Genomic DNA, 23,454 nt, shown 5'->3' on the forward strand with positions numbered 1-23,454 from the left:
CCCCTCATCCGAGATCTCCTTTCCCAATAAAGCAGCGTCTTAGACCCACTGAATGCACTGAAGTTTCCCCTCTAAACAGATTATCACTCAACACAAGTGATTTTTTTGGGTGTCACCATCTTCAAAGGGTGTGTCATGACTAAAATACAATTTATATGTTGTGCTGTAGATGCTAGCAATTAACTTAATGTTCACTTGAAGAATTAATGTACGTTTGTTAGTCATTTATTAATTATTTCTGCACCATTTGTACCCAGGCAATAATCATGGAGTTTCTTGTATGGAAGCTCTATAAACCTCATAGCTCACTTGAATTAGTACTGGGGCAAACTAAAAAGATTTTTTTTTCCTTTAAAATACACTTTTAGACACCTCTTACAATGACCTAGATTTTTTCATTTAAATAGCAAACTATTAAAGGTGACACTGTAGCATGAAACTTCTTAGTTTTCTCAAGTTATTTTTCCACTGTTCTTTATATATTCTTGGACCTTTAAAAGCCAAGTCCCAACTATCAGATGCTGAAAGCAGAGCATGGAAAAGCACTGGTAGGCAAAATAACCTTCCCCTTGCTTCTAGCAGACAGATGGCCCGAGGTCTGTTTTGCCTTGAGTTGAAGCTCTACAGATTAATATAACATTCAGTTGTTTATTTTTAGCCTCCCTAAAATCCATGCAAGAACATCCAGTTTCCCAGCTCTGCCCCACCTATGAACGCTATGATCCACACAACCATCAGGTCCTGGTGTGGCTCCCAGATCCTGAGCACTTAAGACAGGACTGGCTGTCCCACACCTATGGAGTATAGCAAGCTGCAGACATCACCAGCTCGAGCAGGCCCTCACTCATTTGTGGAGACCTGAGCCTGGAGTCACAAGGGGAACTGCTCTGTTCCTAGCTCGGTGGTAGCTGCACCATCAGCACTTCAGTCCCTCATGCACCGAGAGGTGGGAAGCATCCCCCTCTGCACACAGGACCCAAGACAGGACCACACTTCCAGAGGTGTCCGTAGCATCCTGAGCACCACTTTGAGCATCCTGGGGCTATTTTACACAAAGGATGGTCCGAGCACTGGGGTCAAGGCACGCACAGCTCGCCCCCTGAGGCAGCCCTGGCGGCCAGGGGCCACGGTCACTTACCCACGAGCACGGTGATGACCTTGTTGCTGGCGTACTGCTCGATCTCCCGCAGCCACTCGGGCAGGCACCGGAAGGACTCCTCGCAGGTGATGTCATAGGTGAGGATCAGCGCGTTGGCGCTGCGATAGTAGCTCTGCGTGATGGATCGGAACCGCTCCTGGCCTGCCGTGTCCCAGATCTGCAGCTTTTGCCATAGCAAGGAAGGGTGGGGAAAGGCAAAAAAGAAGAAGAAAAAAAAGTTCATTTATATTTTTTTCATTTGATAGCAGCACCATTTTGACCTAAAAGCATGCCCTTCAGGGTAAAACCAATGCTGGGAAAGCACTTTGCTCTTCTCCCTTTGGCTTCCCCTCCCCCAGCATTATTTGTTTCTGTTCCTGCACTTGTGGATTGAAATGCAAGACACAAAGTCAGCTGGCACTGTGGCCGACAGCCCTGGAAGCTGCAAGTCAGTCAGCTTCCCTGCAACTCTCTCTGCAGCGGGCAGAACTCCCAGTCTGGAAGGGCTACAGGGAGAGAGTCACATCTCCCACCCCTGAAGTCTAACAGCTTCCATTCCCAAGAAGGAATAAGAATGCCTCTCCTCTAGATCATGGAGCTGGTTGCAGTTATCCAGAGACAATGCAGTGATGGGTGGAAAGCACAGTATTGAACAAGGAGCTCAGCTGAAGGCTTATCTAAGGTTTGGAATGCATTTCCTCTCTACAGCTTCAGCCATCTCATCCAGCTGCTCACTGTTCACCTTCCCAACACGTAGAAATGGCTACATCACAGAATCCTAAAATGGTTTGAATTGGAAGGGTCCACCTAGTTCCAACCCCCTGCCATGGGCAGGGACACCTTCCACCAGACCAGGTTGCTCAAAGCCCCATCCAGCCTGGCCTTGAACACCTCCATGGATGGGGCATCCACAACCTCCCTGGACAGTCTGCTCCTGTCTCACCACCATGAAAGAACTCATGAATGTTTGCCAAACCCTCTGGATCCATGAAAACAACATACATTTCCCAATACAAACTACACTTATGCTGGCTTTATATTTTGACCATCTGATAGTTTTTAGTGGATCATCAAAACCTCAATTCTTCAAAAAAGAAGTGAAAGAAAAACATCCACCATTAACATAATTTCAAGTTAAAAGAGTATTTCTCTGCTTCAGCTTCTATTTTTTTAAAGCGCCTCTCCCTGGAATTAAATATGTGGAATAATGTTTTCCAGCCAAAATCCTGTGTACTTTGGGAAGAAAAAGGTAAAGTATTTGAGATTTTTTTCCATATATTCAGCAGCCTGTACAGAGAAAACCTTACTTTTGCCCAGTTCCGAAGTTGTGCTACACCAGCCACTCATCATAAATATATTTAGTTTGAAATGTAGCAGCTTTTAGATGTGAGGTATAATTTTGGGGAAAAAAAAAAAGCAATTTTTTTTTTTTTTCAGAAAAAGTAGTTGTGGCTGGCTCACAGCTCCTGGGCACCTTTGTGCTTAAATCTCTTGGCATAGTTGTTAAATGGCTGAACCTGGTATCTATAAAGTGACACACAAAACCATAAGTGAAATTACTTGCACATGAAAACCAGATAATGAATGAGTCCTTGTTAAAACAAACCAGCCTCCAAACTCTGGCAGATGGAAAGATACAGATAATTCTGTTGTTACTCAGTTGTTTCTCACTGTCTACTGGCTATATACTCCAACTTATATATGTTCTGCCTTTATTGAGAAGATGTCTAAATTGATAAAAGCTTGATGTGAATATGTTCTTCCACTGCTTTAATCTAACAAACACTGAAAGCAGAAGAGAATGTGCTGGGGAGAGCAGACATGAGTCTACCTGTGAGCTGGGTACAGAAGGCAGGGAAGTGCCCCCAGTCTTGCAGCCACTGATAAACTCTTCCTGCACCCAAAATGCACATTTCACATTTTCCCTCACTGGTAACTTCTGTCAAATAAAGTATTTCACAGCAAGTATTTTATTTGTACAGTTTTCTTTCCCCCCCCAGAATAACCAAAGGATGGTGTCTGACTCAGCCTCCAGAAAACATAGATGCTTATTTTCTTGGTGTCAGCTGATGCTTCCCACCCTCCCAACATCTGCACACACATTTAGCTTCCCACCAAGCCCATATAGCACAGCCCTCTACTCACAGCACTGAGGATGCTTAGCTTTGACCAGCATGGTAACTGCTATCTGCTTTGCTTCAATTTGTGGGCCCTCTTGGTACAAGTGCTGCACATGTTTTTGGAGTTTATTGGAAGAAGCCAGGCAGATCAAAATCCCCTCACAACTGCACAGTGCTCTCTCAGCTCATTGGGCAGTGAGCTTTGGTAGCTGCTCATATCTGGAAAAGCTGCACACAGCTTTCATACTAGTGAGTCCCTCTCCACTGACTTTATAATGCTATTTTGAAAGCTGCAAAGTATTTTTCCCCAGAAATCCATAATTTATTTTCAAGTCTGAAAACTCTTTTGGTAAACAGCTCTGCTTCCTCATTCTGGATCCCAGCAGACATTCAGGGGAGGCTGTCCAGCACAGAGGCAAGAGAGTCGTGGCTTAGGCACTGCTAAATGAGCTACCAGCCAGAGCAGCTCTGTTCTCTGACTCATTCCTGATTTCCCCTCTCATTTAATGTTTATTCTCACCAGTTATACTCAAAAAGTTTCAGCTACAAGACCACTGAAAGCAATCTGTTTGCCCTCCAGCCTCCAGAAGGCTCATTCCAATGCCCGAATGTATCATACTAAGCTCCCATCAAGGCTCATCAAAGTCTCTGAAACTGAGCTCCAGCAACTCCAGTTTACTATACTGGTGGGGGTGGAGAGGACTTTAAAACCCAGTACTGGCCATGTGAAGTATAGCAGATACACCAGCTAGCACCTGCTAAGGCTCTGTGACACAATCCTGCCCCAAGGTGATTCAGAGAGGACACTTGTGCATTCATCAGACATTTGCAGGGCAGCAGAGACTTCATTTAGCTTGTAGAGCTTCCCTGAACCATCCTTGCCCCTGAGGCAGCTCATACTGGCACAACTGCTTCCAATATTCTCTTAAGAACTTTGCACCCTCAGCCCAAATGGAGTTATACAAACACAGACAAATCCTAAGGGTAAATTCACCAGTACAAACCCCAGACCTCACACACAAGTGATGTTCTAAAGGCTCCAGCAGAATTTGACAGAGAACCAAATTCTTGAAAAGGAGAGGTATCTGAAGTGGATGGGATTCATGTCCCTCGGGACTGCTTTTCTCCCTCTAATAACCATGACAGTCTTGAGGCTGCTGACTTAAACTACACAAACAAGAAAGAACAAATTCCACCTCCAATACACTGATTACACCATTTACCAGCTCAGATCCTCTGAGTTGCTGCACTGGAGCTGCTTTTGGCTGAGAGAAACATCTCTCCTGTCTGAGGAGCTTGGGACAAGCAGCATTCATGTCCTGGCCAGCCCTGCTAATGAGCATCACAACCAGAAAGCTGAGCACCAGCACCACCTGATCCTGATCAGCACACGTGATCCTCACTGCATCCCTGCCTGCTGCTCTGGCCCATGTGCACAGCCATGGTATAAACTTGGGCTTTATCAAGTGAGGGATTTTCTACCTCTTGTCCTTCAGCTGCTCAGGTGGGAAGGTCTCCTGGTGAAGCACCACCACTTCCCATAGGTTTGTAAGCTCCTCACGCAGCAGAGTCACAGCTTGCTGACAAGACCATGGTTCTTAAAATGCATCCTAAACTTAGCAATACGACACCCCATTTTCTTCTTAAAACCCCTCTGTGGTGCTGTGGTCCAGGTTAAAAAAAACCTCAGGGCTGAAAATCTGCTCAAGTCCACTGTTTCCATCCCATCACTTAAGCTTAATAACAGGTTTCAGTGTCACACCCAGCCACTGCCACACACTGGTGCCACTCTTGCATTTGCTCACTATTTGGTTTGATAAAGACTGCAAGGGGAAACTGCTGGGTTTCACTTTGGTGCCCCTGGATTTTATGCAGGCAGAGTAAACCCAGGAGCAGCTCAGGGACCATAGACACCTTGATATTAGAGGCTCAAATAACTACTTTTTTCTCATCTCAGATACCACAGCAGCTGAAGTGAAACCCCTACTAATGAACGAAGTGGTAGCAGCCAGCATTTCTGGGCTCTGGAACCCAACCGTGGACCCCATTACAGCATGAGATTGGTCTCCAATTGGACACCAACTTCATGCTTTGTGTGTTTTGGCCCAGGCAAAGTAGTTCTTTGCCAAGTGATGCTCAGGATCAGTTTGGGAGTCAGCTCAGGACAAGGACAGTTTCCCAAAAGTGTCTTCCACCCTGTTTTAGAGGGTGAAAGAGTTAAAAATATGGAGAACTTTGCCCTTTGCAGTTCAACCTGTTGGCTGAAACACAAGTACTGTGATCAGCTCTGCTTCTCCCAAATCCATAACTTGGCAGAAGTGGAAGATGAGCCTTCATTGTGCAGAACCATGCAAGTCCAGACATCTACTCTCCCCAATGGCCATCTTGGAGCTCACAGGAAACTTTCCTCAAGCACATCCCAATGGGAATGCAACAAATTTCTGCATACCAGAAATAGTGAGCTGAGGCTGCACTGAATCTCTTGTTTGGACTTCCTCAATCCAAGCCTGTCTCTTAAGCAAGGACAACAGTTTTGCAAGGTCTCCCTTTTCCATTTTCTCCCCTCCAGTAGGGTCACTTTTACAATCCTGATAGTAATGATGGAGAGTGGCACAGATCATTAGAACCTGCATTGCCCAAGCCATGCCAGACAGCCCTGACCTTCCTTAAATGTCTTCCAGCAGTGGAAGGGCTTCAGCAAGAAACCTCATCTATGGTACTGCCACATGAATTTACACTTTAAATCATCAGGCTCCTACCTTTACTTTTTCACCGTTTATCTCCACAGTTTTAATCATAAAGTCAACCCCAATCGTGGCTCCTTGCCCTGGTGGGAAAAGCCCCTGGAAGAAAACAAAAGTTTGATTAAACTTATTTCTACAAGACAAAAGTCTCACTGGGTGCCAATCCTCACCGTTTTCCATCTTCAAAACTATTCATCCATTGTCCCCTTCCCGTGGTACGCACTTCCATCATATTTAGAGTGTCACATTTCCCCAGAATGAAGGTTACCATAAATTCAACCCTGTTACATTTTCCCGGCCTTAAACATCCCTAGTTATGCAGCAAGTTATTGACTTCAGAGGTAGGAACACAGGAAAAGAAAAGGAGGAAAAAAGAGAGGGGGAAAGCCCTTCTGTACAGTTGGGAGAAGCAGGGGAAGGGTGAGGACCTTCCGTCCTACTTCCCAATGCAGTGAAAGATGTGTGAACATCTGTGTGGGATGAGATGCATTTGCAACCTTTTACAACCTCACACTTTCCCTTTTGCCTCCACAGCACCCCATGGCACCGACAGGCATTTCTGGCAGCTCTCAACAATGGGCTTGCACCTCTGCACAGCATTCCAGGAGCAAAGCACAGAGCCAGCCATCACCGGTGCCACAGCAATGGCAAGGGACAGTGCAATGCTGGCGGTATTTGATTGCTGCACCATCAGAAAGGAGCAGCAGCAAACGAAATGAAAGCTTTTTGATTTCTGGTCTACCAAGTCACGCTGATCTTGGGCATGTCCATCCCCTACAGCAGCTGTGCTGCCAAAGAACAAGCAGCAGAAGTTGGCAAAGATTTTTGCTGCTAACCTTTTGGGTATGACTAGCTTTATTGCCACTGTCTGCCACGTGTTTTTGGAGAGCATCTAAAATCACTATAGCTTCAAAACTAAAATTCACAGTGAAAGTAAAATTGCTGACAATTCCTAGTGGAGAGTGCAACCAAAACCCCCCAGCTTGTGCTTTATGATGCTTCATGAAAAGTCTTCCCCTGCCCTGGATCACAGAGGCTATTCTGTCACAAAAATAGACGTTGGACTGACAGCTCAGAACCCAGATTATTCATTTACTGATGACAAATAACAGGGAGTGCTTTGTGCAGCAAAGGTTGGGGAGGAGACCAGGAGATGTGTTAGTCATATTACTGATCCAGAACACCACCAAAACAGGAGGAATTGTCCTGGTGGCTTTCAAAGGGGACATTCCACCTTCAGAGAGGAATGAGGTTTCTCCAACACAAACTCCAGAACAGGGCCAGGTGCAGCATTAGATACAGATGTGCTGCTTGTGCCAGTATATCCCTGTATGAGGGACATCCCTGTATGTGCCCAAAGGTGTGAACAGCAAAATGCTTTGGAGCTGTGACACTGGCACAGCCCTCAGTGCAGAGCCACAGGCTCCACGCTCCCATACCAGGGCTGTCCCCATCCCAACGTTCCACAATCCTGGAGGTGGCCAGCCTTACCTGAGTGAAGCGACGGACTAAGCAGGTCTTCCCCACCCCGGCGTTGCCGATTAAAACAATTTTGAAGAGGAAATCATAATCTTCCATACTCATTTACGCAGCTGCAGGAGAGACAGAGAGCACAACACCGTGTGAACCAAGTCAGTGGGGACATGCCCTTTTATCCCTGCTGAACTTTATTACTCCAAATATTCAGAACAAAGGTCTCTTGGCACACTCATGGCTCCTCAGATAAGGGAGAAGAGCACTTCTCCCTCTGAGCTGGGGCATCCACGCTGTCAAAGTCAGCTCTGTGAAACCTTGGCCCCATTTTGGTTCTCATGCGGTCTCACCTGGCTGCCCACAAGTTAGAGATGCTGGTTATCAGCTTTCCAAGCAGTGCCCCACAAACCTGAGACACTGATCCCTAGATGTACCCAAATGTTTGCTTTGCTTTTAACTTACATCAGCTCCAAAGGACAGCATGGACATTGCCACATGGTTTGAGGGGATCATGTAACTGACCCCTGTCAGGGAAGTATCCCAAACCCCACCATGAGCTCCTCCAGGAGCACACTGGGTGCACACAGAGCAGGGCTTGGGTACACATCAGGGCAGAACAGGTAGGGGACTTCATTTTAATACAAGAGCAGCACTGCTTGCCTTACAAACAGAAAGAGCTCACATGCTAAAAGTGAAAAGTGGGATAATAGTTTAGCTGAAGTACAAGAGGTGTTTAGAAGAGAAAAAATAATAGATGCTATTAGAAATATTACTACGCTGATAATTTTTTTTAGTTTTGTGAGGAATCTTTAGATTGCTCAAATAGGCAGTGAACAGAGAGGAGCTTAGGAATTATCCAGCACACTCTATGCCCCAAACCCAAGCTCCTTGGCAGGAAGAAGAGACATATTTCAGCAATGTCACAGGAGATGGGCAGGGTTGCCTACATGGGGGAAGATCCACACGGCTTCCTACACCACTCACGGCACAGTAAGGACCACACACACAACTCAGAGCTGAGCTGCTGACAAATGCATTTGCTGCAGCTGATCAAGTCATGAGGGATGAGCATCTACACCTGCATCTCCAGTGCTCCCAAGGGTGCTGCCAACACTGGGCCCAGAAAAGGGGGTCTGTAACCTCCAAGGAAAGCAACAACAGCCAGAAGAGATTCAGCTGGAGATTTTAGACAGAAATAAAAACCCAAAGACAAGGAAGCAAAGAACAGTGTGCAAATCCAGCTATGTCCAGGAGGATCAAGGTATTACACACAGCATCAAAGACCCATCCTCAAGATATCAAAAAAGAGACAGATTTACACGCCACCAATTCAGATACCGTGTAAGGCAAAACCAAAACATCAGTACCTAACACACCAGTACCTACAGATTAGGTAAAGAATGAGGTGATAGAACCAAAGATGGTAAGTGTAGCAGAAGTATGGGGCAGATGGGCAGGGAATAGGGGGAAAAAGGTATTATGAAAGTGCTGTCCTCAGTAAATCCCCAGATTGCTTAGAGGATTTTTACAGAGCTGATGAAGGGAGCAAATGCAGCCTGGGTGAAACCAGCTCTTCTTTTGCTCAGTCCAAAGTCAGTGCTGTCTCCCACTGCCTCCAAAGGTCCTTCCTTTGGAGGGTTCATTGCAACACCCACCAGAAGGCTTCAGCTACAGTCTCCAATCCCACCAAACAGCTGTGATAGGCTTATAGTCAAACAATCAGAGGATACAAGATAAAGCTGAGACAGTCTGTTTCTGCCTGGCAGGGAACCTTGAAACAGCTCTCCAAGCACCACCAAGAGTCTGGTGGACCTGAGGGCAAAAGAGGTAGAAGACTGACTCAGCTGCTTCACATCTATGTGGTCCTTGGCCTTTCCAACAGCCTAAAAAAAGGGTAACCACACCAATTAGTGACTAATGAGCTACATCACATCAGCAGATGGTTAGTTAGGAACACAGCTGAGTCACTGCATAGACGTGTCACTTCACCCGGGTCAGGGACACAGTGCAGCACAGTGCCACCAAACAGTAGCAGCTGGAGGTGTTCTGAGGATGCTCTGACTTCACTTTGCTCCAACACACAAGTCCTTGCAGATCCTTCCTCTCTTAGTAGAATGAAAGAGTGGGACCTTAAAAAACAGCCCCAAAAAAGAGCCCTTTTTTATTTTCTGGGGTTTTTACTTTGTGTCATTGTTTCATATCTCCGTGACTGGCTTTCCCAGGGTGGAAAAGCAGTATTAAACACATTGACAGTGCCCCTAAATGAAGATTAAATGTTAACGTAAGGTTTCAAGGTTTCACACTAGCTTCTGCCATGTAGAAAAACGTGACCATCCACCAAAAGCTATTTCAAGACTAATGATACTCACGTAGCACTGCATAATTATTCCTGGGATTCTTCATACCCCAGAGGGTATGCTCCACCCAGAGAGATTTCAGTTCCATTACTTGCACCCTAAACAATCCAAAATTCAAATTTATCTTCTTAGGAAGCTTAAAAATAAACTTTCTCTGCAGATCTTTGCGGTCAGAAATGCTAAATGGCTCAGACATACCCTAGAGTTATGTCTGATCTCCTTCATTAGGCTCTAGGACTAATCATATGTGATAATGACCCCAAACGGGAACTGAAAGATGAGCCAAGACCATAAAACAAACCCTGCAGTGATGAGATTGAATGCCAGAACTGAAGAGATACGAGAAGTCAGGGCATGGGAAGGGAGAAGGCAAAGGAAGCAGCAAGGAAGAGTGAGCAGTGCTTTGTGAGGCAGAGGGGGCAGGTGAAGCTGACCCTTGCTGCCCAATCACCCCAGCTGGGGTTCCTCCCTCATCTGGACACACAAACAGTGCACTGGCCACGTTATGAAATCCTCTCCTCCTACATGCCAAGCCTTGCAGCCAAGTGACCTTTGCTGCTGACTCAGGCTCACACTACCCTCCCCTCTCCCCAGAGATGTGTCTCAACCTCTACCCCACTTACCACAGCTGGGGAATGTGCATCTCAGCAGTACAGCACGTTGAATTATATGCTTAAAAAAAAGCCAAAACAAACGCAGAGCACAACTTCTCTACTTGTTTTTTATTTTCTTGGGTGTTTTGGTGTAGGTTTTTTCTTCCCCTCTCTTTTCTTGTGTTTGCAGGTGCAAGGCTCTGCCTCGCATCCCTGCAGTTGTTTAAAATGTTCAGGAGGCAACTGCCTGTCCCACCTTCTGGAGGAGACAAGACCCAGCAGTGAGGGCAGGAGATGGGATGCCAGCCCATGCCTCAGCCACCCCTCCCCACATTCATTTACATCACAAACACTACAGCACAGAGACATGCCCTGTCATGAGATGAAGCAGGAGTGGAGTCCAAGTCTGGCAGCAGGGCAGAAAATTTGGTTTCACAGCTGTTTTTCCCCCAAGCAGTTTATGCAGCTGGCATCCCAACCAGCCTCTGTGGGCTGCTCCTGCCAGCCTCACACAGGATCAGTTTTGTGGGGTTTTATTTCATTTGTGTCACTGCTCTGCTTCACTCCATCACACGACCCCACACACGGTCACTCTGGACAGAACAAGAGGCCAGGAGGGATGAATCGAAGCAGAGTGACCACCTGGAGAGGTGGTCCATCCGTGGGAATGCAGCCGAAGGACAGCAGGACATGTTTTAGACTTAGCTAGTTTCCATGGATTCATAGAATCATTAAGGTTGGAAAAGATCTCCAAGATCATCAAGTTCAGCACTGCCAAGTGCACCACTAAAGCATTTCCCTGACACATCTACACATTTTCCAAATGCTTTCAGGGATGGTGACTCCACCACTTCCCTAGGCAGCCTGTTCCAGTGCTTCATCGCCCTTTTAGTGAGGAACTTTTTCCTCATACCCAATCTAATTCTCCCCTGATGCAACTTGATGTTTCCTCTCATCTTATTGCTTTTCACTTTTGAGGAGACTGACCCCTGCTTCACTACAGCCTCCTTTCAGGCAGTTGTAGAATGAGAAGGTCCCCCTGAGCCTCCTTTTCTCCAGGCTCAACACCCTCAGCCACCCCTCATCAGACTTGTGCTCCAGACCCCTCATCAGTTCCATTGCCCTTCTCAGGACACACTCCAGAACCTCAGTGTTTCTCTGTTTGGGTAAGACAGTGTAATAAATGCTCTCAATAGTCTTCAGTTATTAATTCCAATTCAACCAAAAGACTGGCAGGAGCCACCCAAACCAAAAGCAGAGGGACCAGGGACTTTCACCTCTCCTTCTCTCACGCAGGCTTGTACAAACAAATTCCTGCTCCCATGGAGACACCTGAAAAGGGAATGCAGAAGCTGTGGGCTGCTTTTCCCATGCTCATGTTCAGCTGCTGTTGACCAGCACCCCCAGGTCCTTTTCCACCAGGCAGCTTCCCAGACACTCTGCCCCCTGTCTGTGATGCTGCCTGGGGTTGCTGTGATCCAAGTGCAGGACCCAGCACTTTGCCTTGTTGTCAGAGGTTCACATCCAGCTTGGCCTCAGATCCAGCCTGCCCAGATCCCTCTGGAGAGCCTTCCTGCCATGCAGCAGATCAATATTCCCACTCCACTTGGTGTGATCCACCTGACTGCCACCAGCCACCTGACTGAGGGTGCCCTTGATCCCCTCTCCAGGTCATTGATAAAGACATTAAGCAGGAGTGTCCCCAAAGCCAAGCCCTTGGGAACACCACTAGGGACCAGCTGGATGTAACTGCACTCACCACCTCTCTCTGGGCTCAGCCATCCAGACAGTTTCCTACCCTAGTAAAGAGCTGGATGAAAAACAAAACACAACAAAAAACAAACTATCCACAGCTGCAAAGGTTTCTCTCAATTTAAGAATTAAGACCAAAACCATATCAAGACAGGAATGCTGATAATTTGCCCCTCAGCTCTATCCCAAAAAACCCCATCACAACCTAGTGCAACAATTAGACACAGAGAAGGATCTGCAGCCTTTTCACCTGCTGGATCTAACCAGTAGGCCAGGGCAGGTTTTGATGTATTTATGCAGCTCTTAATAAACAACTATTTTCTGGTTTTCATCATCCAACAACTATAAACAAAAATAAATTTACCCAAACATCTCAAGTTCAAACAGCAGCAGTTACGTATACAGATATTACAATGATTGCATATGCCATATGAGCCACAAAATTCAAAGCTAAGGCTAATATTTCAAGCAGAAAATTACTCTTTGCAGGCCAGAAAATTGCAGGGAGTTCAGGTTTCGACATGCTGCTGCATTACGTAACTCAGGATAAAATAATTTCATTTCCAAAGCACCTGCCAACTCAAGCAGGCTCCTGCACTCAGCAAGCATGAGCCCAGCTCATGTCCCTCTGCAAATGAGCAGGCTGGACTTCCCTCTGTTCCTTGCCCACTTTCCTCACTCTTCATCTCTACAGGATTTAATTTTACTTCCACTCACACTTTTCTTCTATAGAAAAATTAAGAGGAACTTAATTCCCAAGAAAGTCTGGATCATGCTGATGGTGCTGATCATGCTCTGTGCTGATGGTGGCAAAACCACAAGTACATGGGATGCATGCTCTTGGCATGGTGCAACACTTAAACTCCAGCAGCGTCTTTTCCAAAATCAAGGGAGAAAGATTTATTGTAGGCACTTGGGGTTGCAGAGCTTGACATCTCTCAACTCCCACCACACTTGCCATTGCAGGTGAGCTAAATCCAGTTGCCTGTGGACTGGGAACCCTAAACATACCTCTTCAAGGAAGGGAGAAGCTCCCAACAGCGCTCAAATCCATCCAACACTTCCAGGAGCTATCAAGCAACTATGCACACAGTGCAGGGAGGCATGGGCTTCCCCATGCATGGCAGGCCCAGCAACATTGGCTGATGAGCTGCTGATCACTCAAAAGTCTAGACACATTTTTAAAAGTGCACCTGAAAAAAAGCCCAGGTTATGAAAACCTCAGCCCTACCCTATAAGGAGAGATTCACACTCCTCAACACTTCACTCAGGATATTTCTCCTACAGCAACCAAGCAAGCTGACATGTATCAGATGCATGTTTTGTCCCACGGAAATATTTCTATAAATAAAAGGAAAGCTGAAGGGGTTTTGGATCAATGAACCATAGAGAGCACACAGGCCTTCCCCTTACCTCTTTTGCCACCATGGAAAATTTACAGCTCACTGAACTACTCTGCTCAGGTCATGGCTCACACATGAGTTGGCCTCCAGGAGCTTGTGCAGGTCCTACAGAGGAACCCACTGACCAGCAATTACAGCTGCTTTGCCACAGAACAAGCAGGTAAATCCAGCACCAAAATCATCCCAAAGAAGAGCCTGGAACCAGAGCTCCAGAGAACAGGATGCTCTGCTTGGTGCTCCCACCTAACACAAGACACGGTTGGACGTCAGAAGTAACTGCCTGCAGACTGCCCTCTCCATCTGCCTGCTTGGCTTAACACTAAAGGTTACAGATATCACACTCAGGAACAATCTTTGGATTTCCACATATTCCAGGCATCCCCTGATGGTCAAAAGGCTTTGTGTCCAGGCTCTCCACTTCTGAGTGAAGTCTTCTGGGAGAGCTTTGCTACCACTGGTGTCAAGAGCAGCATTAACACACATCATTAATCCTTTTTGGTTGGATGGTGGAAAGACGTGTTTGCGTTGGACACATCCTTGTGGATCTCAGTGCCATCAAAGACCCTTCGGGAGAGATCAGGCAACTCACAGCTTGCCTGGTGCAGTGTCCTCATCTGACTTTCTCAGCTCCTGGAGGGAGAGGAGACTCAGAGACATTTGTGCATGTCAGCACTGGGAACGGCCACGGAAGTGCTGAATGTCCCATGCAGACAGCAAGTTATATTCCATCACACACATCTGAGGATTGAACTGTTAAACAGTAATAATTCTCCTTGCACAGATAAACTGATCAGATTTCTGTTTTATGAAGGAATAATGAGGTACACGTAGTAGCTACAAAATGATAAATAGAAAATTTATTTATTTAGGATTAAAAAAAAAAAACTGCTGACATGCACAGCCACGATGCCTTAATGATGTCTGACCAAACCACACACTAGAACCCCCAGGATACACACCATCTTCGGAAGCATGACAACAGCCTGACACTCCATTTACTGGCAGAATCTGGGTTTTCACTGAAAAAAAAGTTGATGCAATATTAACACATGCTGTTATAAACATCTTTTGAGACACGCCTGGAGATGGGGATGATACTGCATGCTCAAAACAACACTTGGTTGGTCTTGGCTACATTTTAGCACATCCTGCGACCCCCAAGCTGTACACTCTGCAGCAACATGTTTTTGTGTCTTGAAGCAGTTACAGCCAACACAGCAGACAGCCTGACTTCCAAGAAGAAACTGCATTGCCATAAATCCAGCCAAAAAAAATGCTGTTTCATCCAATCAAAAACAACAGTCCCTCCCCAAATGGGAAAAAACAAACAAACAAAAAACAACGAAATTATTTTTTAAACTACAGCCAAGCAGTAACTGAAACATATCCTGCATGGAAAAGCCAGGAAACCTTACTAAGTAGTCCAGCTCTCTAGCTGAAATAAAGCTCCACACCAAGACCTGACCCACTAAAATGGGGAAAACCATCAGCAACTTACGTGAGATTTCGTGTCTTTAGAAACCAGGTGCAGGCTGAAGCCCAGGTGTTTCCCATGAGGTTTCTGGGGACAGTGCAACTCCAAACAGTGAGGTGCAGGCTGCCCACCTCACAAGGAGGCAAAGCCAGTGGAGAAAACAAATCCTTTGTTTAGAATAAAGGCTTGTACATGTCAAATATGTAAAAAGCAAAGGAGTCTCCTGATTAATGCATTAGTTTGCTGGGCTGGCAGGGGTTTGAGTGGCATCATGATCATAAATGGAAAAGTTTTGAAACTGGGTGACAAGGTTCTGCTAAAAACTTGGAAGATTAGACAGCTTGACACCATCATTTTTGCAAATATACAAGAAAAGCTATCATAACTAAAGAATTTCAATAAAGTATTTACAGGAACATCGTGACTCAAATGAGGTTCCAAGTGCAGAATTAGCACAAGTGTAACTATGCCATTTAGCAGTGACATAATCATAAATGTATTGTGAAATATGAATATGTGCCTTAGACACACTTTCCTAACCCAGACTATCCAAGAAAATTTTCTTGAGTTTTAACTGCAGTGACGTGTCTTACTGCTGTTGACCATATTGCTTTCATCGTGTCAGAGTCTGTGATATGACCAAAATAAAGAAAAAACCTAATAAGGTTTTATTTAGCAAGAATGGTTTCTAATTGTAAAAAAAAAGCCATTATTTCCATCTCTTCACTTCTGCTTAAGTAAGCTTGTGATTTACTGGGATTTATATCACCTCTCCATTAAACCTATTAGAAGTAATAAGTAATTAAACCTCAGCTAATTGCAATTTCAGGTGTCTGAGGTCTGAGCTGTGCTTGGTACCTCACAGCTTGGGCTGTGGGCTCCATGCAGCCCTGTGCACAATGCTCCTCTGCCATGTCATGTCAATGCCATGCCACCGGTGAAGGCCAGGCTGTGCCAAATCAACAGTGTCCTGAAGTAGCAATCAAAAAGCTAGAACGAAAAACCATGCTTTTGGCTCAGTACAGATATATCATACCTGAAGTCTAAATATAGAATATATAAATATATTCCAAAATATATTTTATATATGAAGTAATACACATTTAAATATATAAAATATATATTATATATTATAAATATGTAATTTAAACATTGCAATAGTAATAAATTAGCAATACCAGCAGCAGAGGAAGAGAAATATAAGAAAGATAAAAATCACAGATCCCTACAATAGCTTGGGTTGGAAGGGATCTGTGAAAATCATCCCTGGAAGTGTTTGAGGCCAGGTTGCATGAGACTCTGAGTAATCTGATCCAGAGGAAGGTTCAGGTGACAGGGGAGATGGAACCAGATGATCTTTAAGGTCCCTTCCAATCCAAACCATTGTAGGATTCTAAAATAACAATTCATTTAGAGGAGCTCAACCCCTAACCCAGCTCCTCTCATACATTTTGTTACTGTGTGAAGTACAGTGAAGCAGCCTTCCCAAGACAATTGCTTAAAGGAACTTTACCCAGGAACAAGCACAAAATTATCAGGGCAATAATTTGCACAGTTCAAGCAACCCATCTTCAGTCAGTCATTTGCAGTTGGGTTACAGGGGCAGCTTCTTCCTGGTGACTCAAGAAGGTGGCTGTCACTCCCAGGCAAAACTTTCAGGCATGCCCCCTAATTCAAGGGCAACCTGCTACTCCAGAGATGGAGTGTTAAGAGAAGAGTTCTTTGTTGTGGTTATTTTTCAACTTACAAGAAATAAAGAAGAGACCCTGTATTTCAGCTGCAGGCTTCCTCTTCACAAGCACACATGCAACATCATATGTGAGCCACATGTCAGCTGTGTATCACACCTGGGCCACCACAATACAAAAGACAGCACTTTGTCACAGCACGTTTGCATTTCAAAAGGATTTCTGCCTCTGTTACGCCTTTTAAGGGAAGGTTTCTTATCTAGAAGTGATAGCGTTTCTGAAAATGAAGTGATAGGATAGAAGGAATAAAATACAGTTGAGTGTTACAGTCTTTTGCCTCCAAAGATGAGCTTGGAATCCCAAACCAGAGAGCAGGCCCTCTCTGCCACTAAAGTTAAGTTTGTGGTGATAAGTTCTGACCTATTCCTAGGCTGATTATTGCCCCAGTGGTCCTCAATTCACCACCTCCTATTTCCAGATGGGAAGCACTTTTTACCTGTACCAGGCACGCTCATGCACACAATGCTTCAGCTTCCTAATGGAACTACGCTATCAGCTCAAGCACTGTATGTGCCCTCTAAGAATTCCTCCCCTCTAAAAATGGTTTAATCTGATGGAAACCCCTCAGCTGGGATGAGCCATCTCAGTGACAGTGGCAAGTGACTGATCTGGCAGGGAATATTCCTTGCATTTCTGCAAAGCAACACTGCGGTACAGCTTTAACTGTGGGTATCTGCCAGAGCAACAGATGTTTCACAAAAACAAATTGTTCAGAGGTGGAAGAAAGTGGAAACAATAGAGACTTGGGTGTAGCTTCAGGACTGGCTTAAGAAGATGTTTCCAAAGGGAAGGCTTCCAGCCTGGCCTGATCCAGACAGCTGCAGGAGGGATCCAATCCAGATGGGAAAAAAAGCCTGAGGGTGGGGCAGCAGAATTATATTTTACAGCCTGGGTTACAGAATTTAATTTTGTAAAGTATGTTTACTATCTTGAGTATCTCAATAACAGTAACTTCTTATCATGGCTCCCGAGTAAGATTTTTATAAAGATATCACAGGTCTCTTCAGAAGGTAAGGAACAATATTCATGTTTTGCTTACATTTTAGCTCACATGCTAACACATAGCCTGTTTTCAGTTCCCCTTATAGTTTCAGGTGGTTACAGGACTTTTTATTTACCGTAAACCACTGCAAATGTACAGTTAGTCTTCTATGGCAGATATCTGCTGTTAAAAGCTCATCTCAGCTTTGGACCAGCTGCAATTCAAGAAACTGCAGGGGGTAAATTTGGCACAAAAAGGCAGCTCTTTAGCAGAAGCTTTCTGCTCCAGGCCTCCTGCCACTGCAGGGACATTAGTCAAACAGCTCACCTAGAAGTAAAAAATCTGAAAAAATTATTTTCAAAAATTGTGTTCCAGGGTTGCTGAGATTTATCGCTTCGAGCTGATGCAGCAAGCGGTACCTTGAGGACTAAGCAGGCAGGGCCCCACAAAACCAAGCATCACCTGTGCATGCACACACACATTGAAAGATGGCCTTGGCCACAGCAGCTCTCCAGCCCAGATAAATCATGTCTCCACCTCTGCACACCTTTATACCCAGCTAAGCTACTCCCGATCTTGAGACACACGGGTTAATAAATTATTGCAGAGATCTGCAGAGAAAGATTTGCATTTGGAGAGAAGGTGAAGGCACAGCCGCAGCTTCTGCTGCACCAATATTCACCCCTTTGATGCCATCAATGACCAGCAAGACGTAGCCCAAGACATTCCAAAGAATGGTGCTTTTGTTCAAAAATATGTTCCCGTCTCTCAGGGCTCTTCCAGTACAGACATTGCCGTATTATAGATAATAGCACATAAAAAGATTTATTTTTTTTTTCCTGTACCATTACTATGTCCTGGCAGCAGCCCTCTGAAGTTTTTGTCCCCCTTTGGGACTAAGATTAGGAAACAGAAAGTTACTTCCTCTTGCTTACTTAAAGCAAGCAGCAGCCAGAGTCCTTCATAGATACTGATGCTGGTGCTGCCACAGGGACCTTCACACTCACAGCTCCCTGGTCATGGGGACACAACTTGGCACGTCAGCACCATATTTGTTTTTATTCCTTAGCAACAGAGCAACTTTTGGGGTTGAGCCTTCAGTTTGTGAGGTTGGTTTTTTCTTGTGTTGAATGTATATTTGGCACCCTGAGGAAATTCCTAAATAGAAGATAGCAATTTTTAAAAGAGAGGATAAATGCTGGCACTCAACTTTGCTGACAGCAACACCACCACCAGGCTCTTGGTTAGTGTGAAGTGCTCAGACCTAGAGCCAAGGGAAGCGCTCATGTGGACCAAGCATCAAGAGTCACATCCCTCACACTTTCTGCCTTTGCAAAACCTTGCCCTGGCATAAGAACAGGGAAAGATTTATTGGCTCATGAAGTCTCTCAGCCATTTGTATCCTGTGTAAACCAACATCTCCAAGGTTCTGAAGCTCATCACTGCTCAGCAGCACTGATGGGTCCCACGGTAATTTTTGTCCTATGGGAGACAGTGCTATTGCTGAGTGGTCCTGTCTCAAGGGAGGAAGACTTCAGTACAATACAGCAATTCTGAACTAAGATACTGTCCTTACCATAAATCATGGAAATATCAATACCCCCTAGCTCTCTACAGCTCTTAAATAAAAACATGCAAATTAAATCCTGACTAATCTACATGAGAAAAGCAAACAACACCTGATGTTTCCCAACTGTTAGCGACATGGCCTTAAAAATGAAAAAAAAAAAAATTTAATCATAGGAAGGATAAAGATATCACATGGCTTGGCAGTTTCATCGGTTGTCATGGCAAATGAAAATCCCTGACTCTCCAACTTGCCTGTTTTAGAGGAAAGGAAACAACAAAAATGCCCTTCTTTATGACTAGAAAGGAATATTTTCCTAATAATTGCTCATGAACCCACTGCACGCTATATGTAAACAGCTGCTCCTTCCCAGGGAAAATGTTTGCTGTTTCTTACTGAGCAGCTCTCGGGAATCCAGGCAATTCAGCCCCAGCAGACATTCAGGCGCGGGTAATGAAAATCATGTGCTCTTGGATGTGGTGACTTCTTGCCTGCCAAAGGGAGCCTGAACTAGCTGCAAGGGGGGTCTCAGCTCCATGAGGGCTCTGTCACCAGCTCCCAGGGGAGGCTGCCAGCACAGCATGGCCAGGAGAACCTGCCAGCAGTGTGAGCCCCCTCCTCTGCTCCCACACCCAGCATCACCATGCTATTTCTTGCCACATGCCCAGCAACAGGTGTGTTTTCCTGTGTTCTCAAAGCAAGCCAGAACCATGGATGTTTGTGCGAGTTTTAATCTGCCAGACAGGTAACAGCTGTAAAGACACCTCAGTGCTCCCACCCAGGAAATCCAAAGCACCTTGCACCCTGCCTTCATGACCAGAATCACACACCTTTCATTACAGCAGATTTTGTAAATATAGGGAGATAATTTGGCTGTAACTTCAAAAGCAGGTCCCAAGAGAGCCTGCTCCTTCCAGTCACACTGCCTTTTGGTTCTGGCTGCATGCTAAAAGTCTGGGGAGCTGAGGGTATCTCCACAGCAAATTTACAGCACTCACTTCACTACCAGGTTTTAGTTCATCAGTTTTTCTCCAGCCCTTCCCCTCCTGCAAATCACTCTCCACTCCTGGGCTTCAGTGCAATACTCTTGTCTAGAAGGAACAGCAGGACCCTAAGGAATAATGTTTATTGTACAGTGTAGTAAGCAGTGCTCCTCCGTGGGTTAGGTTTTTTCCCAACACCCCCATCCACTGTGATTGCTTGGGAGGAGCAGAAGTTGCACCACCACAGATGGACAGCTGGCTGGAAAGCAGCCCCTTCTCTAAGGAAAGCCACAAGCTCTTTCCCTTATTTTTCTGAAAAGCAGCTGCATACCAAACTGCACCACTGCACTCCAACACTGGCTGTGTATGTACACCCAGGGCCACATTCCAAAGTCCCAAAGTCCCCAGCCTCAGCGGGTTTGCACTGCAGAACCTTCATCGCAACAGCAAAACCATGCTCCTGCACAAACCTCATCCATAATCAGGGATGCCCATACAGATTAGCTAATGGTAATGAGATAACACATGGATAACTAATTTGGATCCATTATCTTTTGGATATGAGGCAGAAGGAAGGCAAGTCATCACTGTCCTTCCTCCATGGCCAGGCAGTGCCTGCAGGACTGCAGGTGAGACACCCACCTTCATTTACAGGCTGCAAGTAGCAAAATGAGGTCACTTTGTATCAAGTACGAGATAAATAGATTCCCACAATAACTTCAGCTGCAACACTGAATTATATCTCAAGCCTCATGCCTTAACCCTCATCCACACCAAGGAGATGGAACATTCAGGTTACTGAAGTTACTAGGAATGCAATCTCAAGCCAAGGGACAGAAGAACTGGGCTCTTTCACCCATCCAATAAACCAAATACACAGAAAACATGATTTTTTCCGTGGAGGATTCCAGCCAGACTACCCCTTACCATGCTGGTCCTGCAGCATGCCCTCCCTGCAAGGGCTGCTGTCTGGCACACTCAGTGTCCCAGTGGTTCAGGGTCCAGAGTGTTTCTGGATTGCTGTGCATGTGGGTGGTTCTGGGAAGGAATGGGCAAGGGAGAGAGCATGGGCCAAAGGGGAATTTGAAGGCATGCTGCAAAAGAAAAAGGGAAACAGAGAAAACCGAAACCAAGCAAGACTAGTTCTCCTTAGGTATTACAGAAGAATAGGCTGGCACTGTTGGACACTGCAGAGTTTTACAGCTTTAAGTTGAAAGGATGTGACAGAGCAAATATTTTCCATCCTGACAAGGAGTCTTAGTAGTAGTCCCAAGGCTACAGCTAGTTACACTCAGGTGTTCAAGATCTTGACATACAATCCAGGAAGAAAAGTGTTTCAGTCACAAAAAAGACTGCATTTTCAGCTTCTCAAATACATATATACTTAAACATTTTCCTTTGGGATAGAGCTTGACAATTCAGATGATATGAGGCAGACAGACTGTGCTTATGGGGGTAAGGCATATTTCACATTTGTTCATCCCTTGCATTTTCCCAATTTTGCAGAAAACTATTTGGACTAGCACCATTTGTTCTTTAACAAAATGGGCAGTCTACCCAAAAATACTGCTTGTAATTCAAAACTCAACATAAGGCATTTTTATTCAGTGAAATAAAGAATTCCCCCACATCATGTTTCAGTTTGCCGTTTATCCCCTCAAACACAAGCACAGCCTTGCTGCCCTCCAGCACAGCACGCTCCCACCAAGTATAAAGCAATGTACAAACAACAGCTCCTACTGCACTGCAAATTGTCATGAGTTCTAAAGAGATTTCAAGTCTAACAGAGCCTGTGTAAAGCAAAGACAAGACTTCTGTAGAAGCTCTATATTTATTTTCAGTTCCTTCTGTATCTATTGCTATACTACATGTGACTGAAATCAGATACCCAGAGAACAGAACAGATTTTATGTTTTTTTCCCTTTTTTGGTGCATATTTATCATCTTAGCAGGTAAAAGAAGTGAAGACCAAAACTACAAGTCAGAATACAAGAAGATTTTTGGCTCTGCTGATGACTGCTTGCAGGACAGGTCCTATATGGCACTTTAGATTTTATTCTTTCCAAGGCAACAGTCATCAGCACTGCCCTGAAGTGGCATTGCAAGCCCAAATCCACCCATCCTGCAAAGTTCTGTGCAAGGAGCTTGAATGAATGCATTCTTAATTTTAAAAGCAGATTTATAAAAAGTTACTGGTTTGCTCCCTGAAAACAGAGGGTTTACAATTTTATTGCAGTCAGCTAACTCCAGCAAGAATATATGAATACCAGCAAGAACATATGAATTCCAGCTTTGAACCACCTTTTCAAACAATTATCTTCTCCAACCTATTTAGCTTCTCTCTAAAGTAAAAAAAAAAACTTCCCTCTTAACATGTGCTGCTGCTACCTTATAGCCTAAGCTCTCTGCAATTGTCATGCACAGAACAACTGAACTTGAGGCAACTTGAACTACTGGATACACAAATGATAAAAAGCAGAAGAGAAGCTGCTGTGGTGGCAAAGAATCCAGGCAGGGTAACAAGGCAAACTGGCCTCATCTGGACTGGGTATTTGCTTAGCTGGCAGTACCCTCAGTTGCTACAGATGATGGTGAACAGAAACATGTTACAGCTGTAAAAACCTAGGTTTAAAGAGGGGTGGGGGCGGGGGGGGGGGGGGGGGCAGGAAGCTGTTTTTAAAGAAACCATGAGGCAATTATAGGTTATGATTATAAAAGGAAGAAATAATATTTATAGGTTGGAAAGACAGGGGGAACAGGAAGAACAGAAGAAGAGAGGGTGAATCTGGGCTTAGGATGCCCAGGCAGATGCTGCTGGAGCACCAAGGCACGAGCCCAGCCAGCCGCACTGCGGAGAGGAGCATTCCTGCCCAGCACAGCAAAAAAGGGCAGGAAAAATGCTTGCCCAGAGGGGAAGATGGGAAGAACAAACAGCAAGAAACTATCCCTAACTCTGGCATGACACCTGCCAACTACCTACAGAGATAAAAGCCATGGGGTTATCTCTGCCAAAAGTTGGAACACCCTCCGTTTCTAAAATTGCAAAGGAGGTGTGTAACCCGGCAAGACTGTGTGTTGAATCTGGGAATCTGAATTCAAACCCTGAGCATAAATCAGGTT

The 23,454-nt window shown here is 45.2% G+C and overlaps 1 protein-coding gene across 6 annotated transcripts in view; it reads right to left on the minus strand.

Annotated features, from left to right (window-relative positions):
* The window catches only part of RAB30 (RAB30, member RAS oncogene family), a 56,452-nt gene that overhangs the window by 9,255 nt on the left and 23,743 nt on the right, over positions 1-23,454 (minus strand). Inside the window, exons 1-4 of one of the 6 annotated variants that reach the window (XM_088068022.1) lie at positions 9,131-9,316; positions 7,494-7,594; positions 6,018-6,101; positions 1,139-1,322 (exon numbers count right to left, since the gene is read on the minus strand). In XM_088068022.1, the coding sequence (XP_087924148.1) occupies positions 1,139-1,322; positions 6,018-6,101; positions 7,494-7,586 (361 nt within the window). In that variant the 5' untranslated portion in view covers positions 7,587-7,594; positions 9,131-9,316. Of the gene's footprint in view, positions 1-1,138; positions 1,323-4,481; positions 4,599-6,017; positions 6,102-7,493; positions 7,595-7,937; positions 7,959-8,422; positions 8,445-9,004; positions 9,317-23,454 lie in introns of those variants that run through there. The other 5 variants (XM_088068029.1, XM_088068040.1, XM_088068032.1 and 2 more) reach the window with 5 other exon arrangements.

This window comes from Pseudopodoces humilis, chromosome 2 (genome assembly GCF_049639895.1).
Source record: "Pseudopodoces humilis isolate 2021_Gansu_Grassland_sample_001 chromosome 2, ASM4963989v1, whole genome shotgun sequence".
Taxonomy (NCBI): Eukaryota; Metazoa; Chordata; class Aves; order Passeriformes; family Paridae; genus Pseudopodoces; species Pseudopodoces humilis.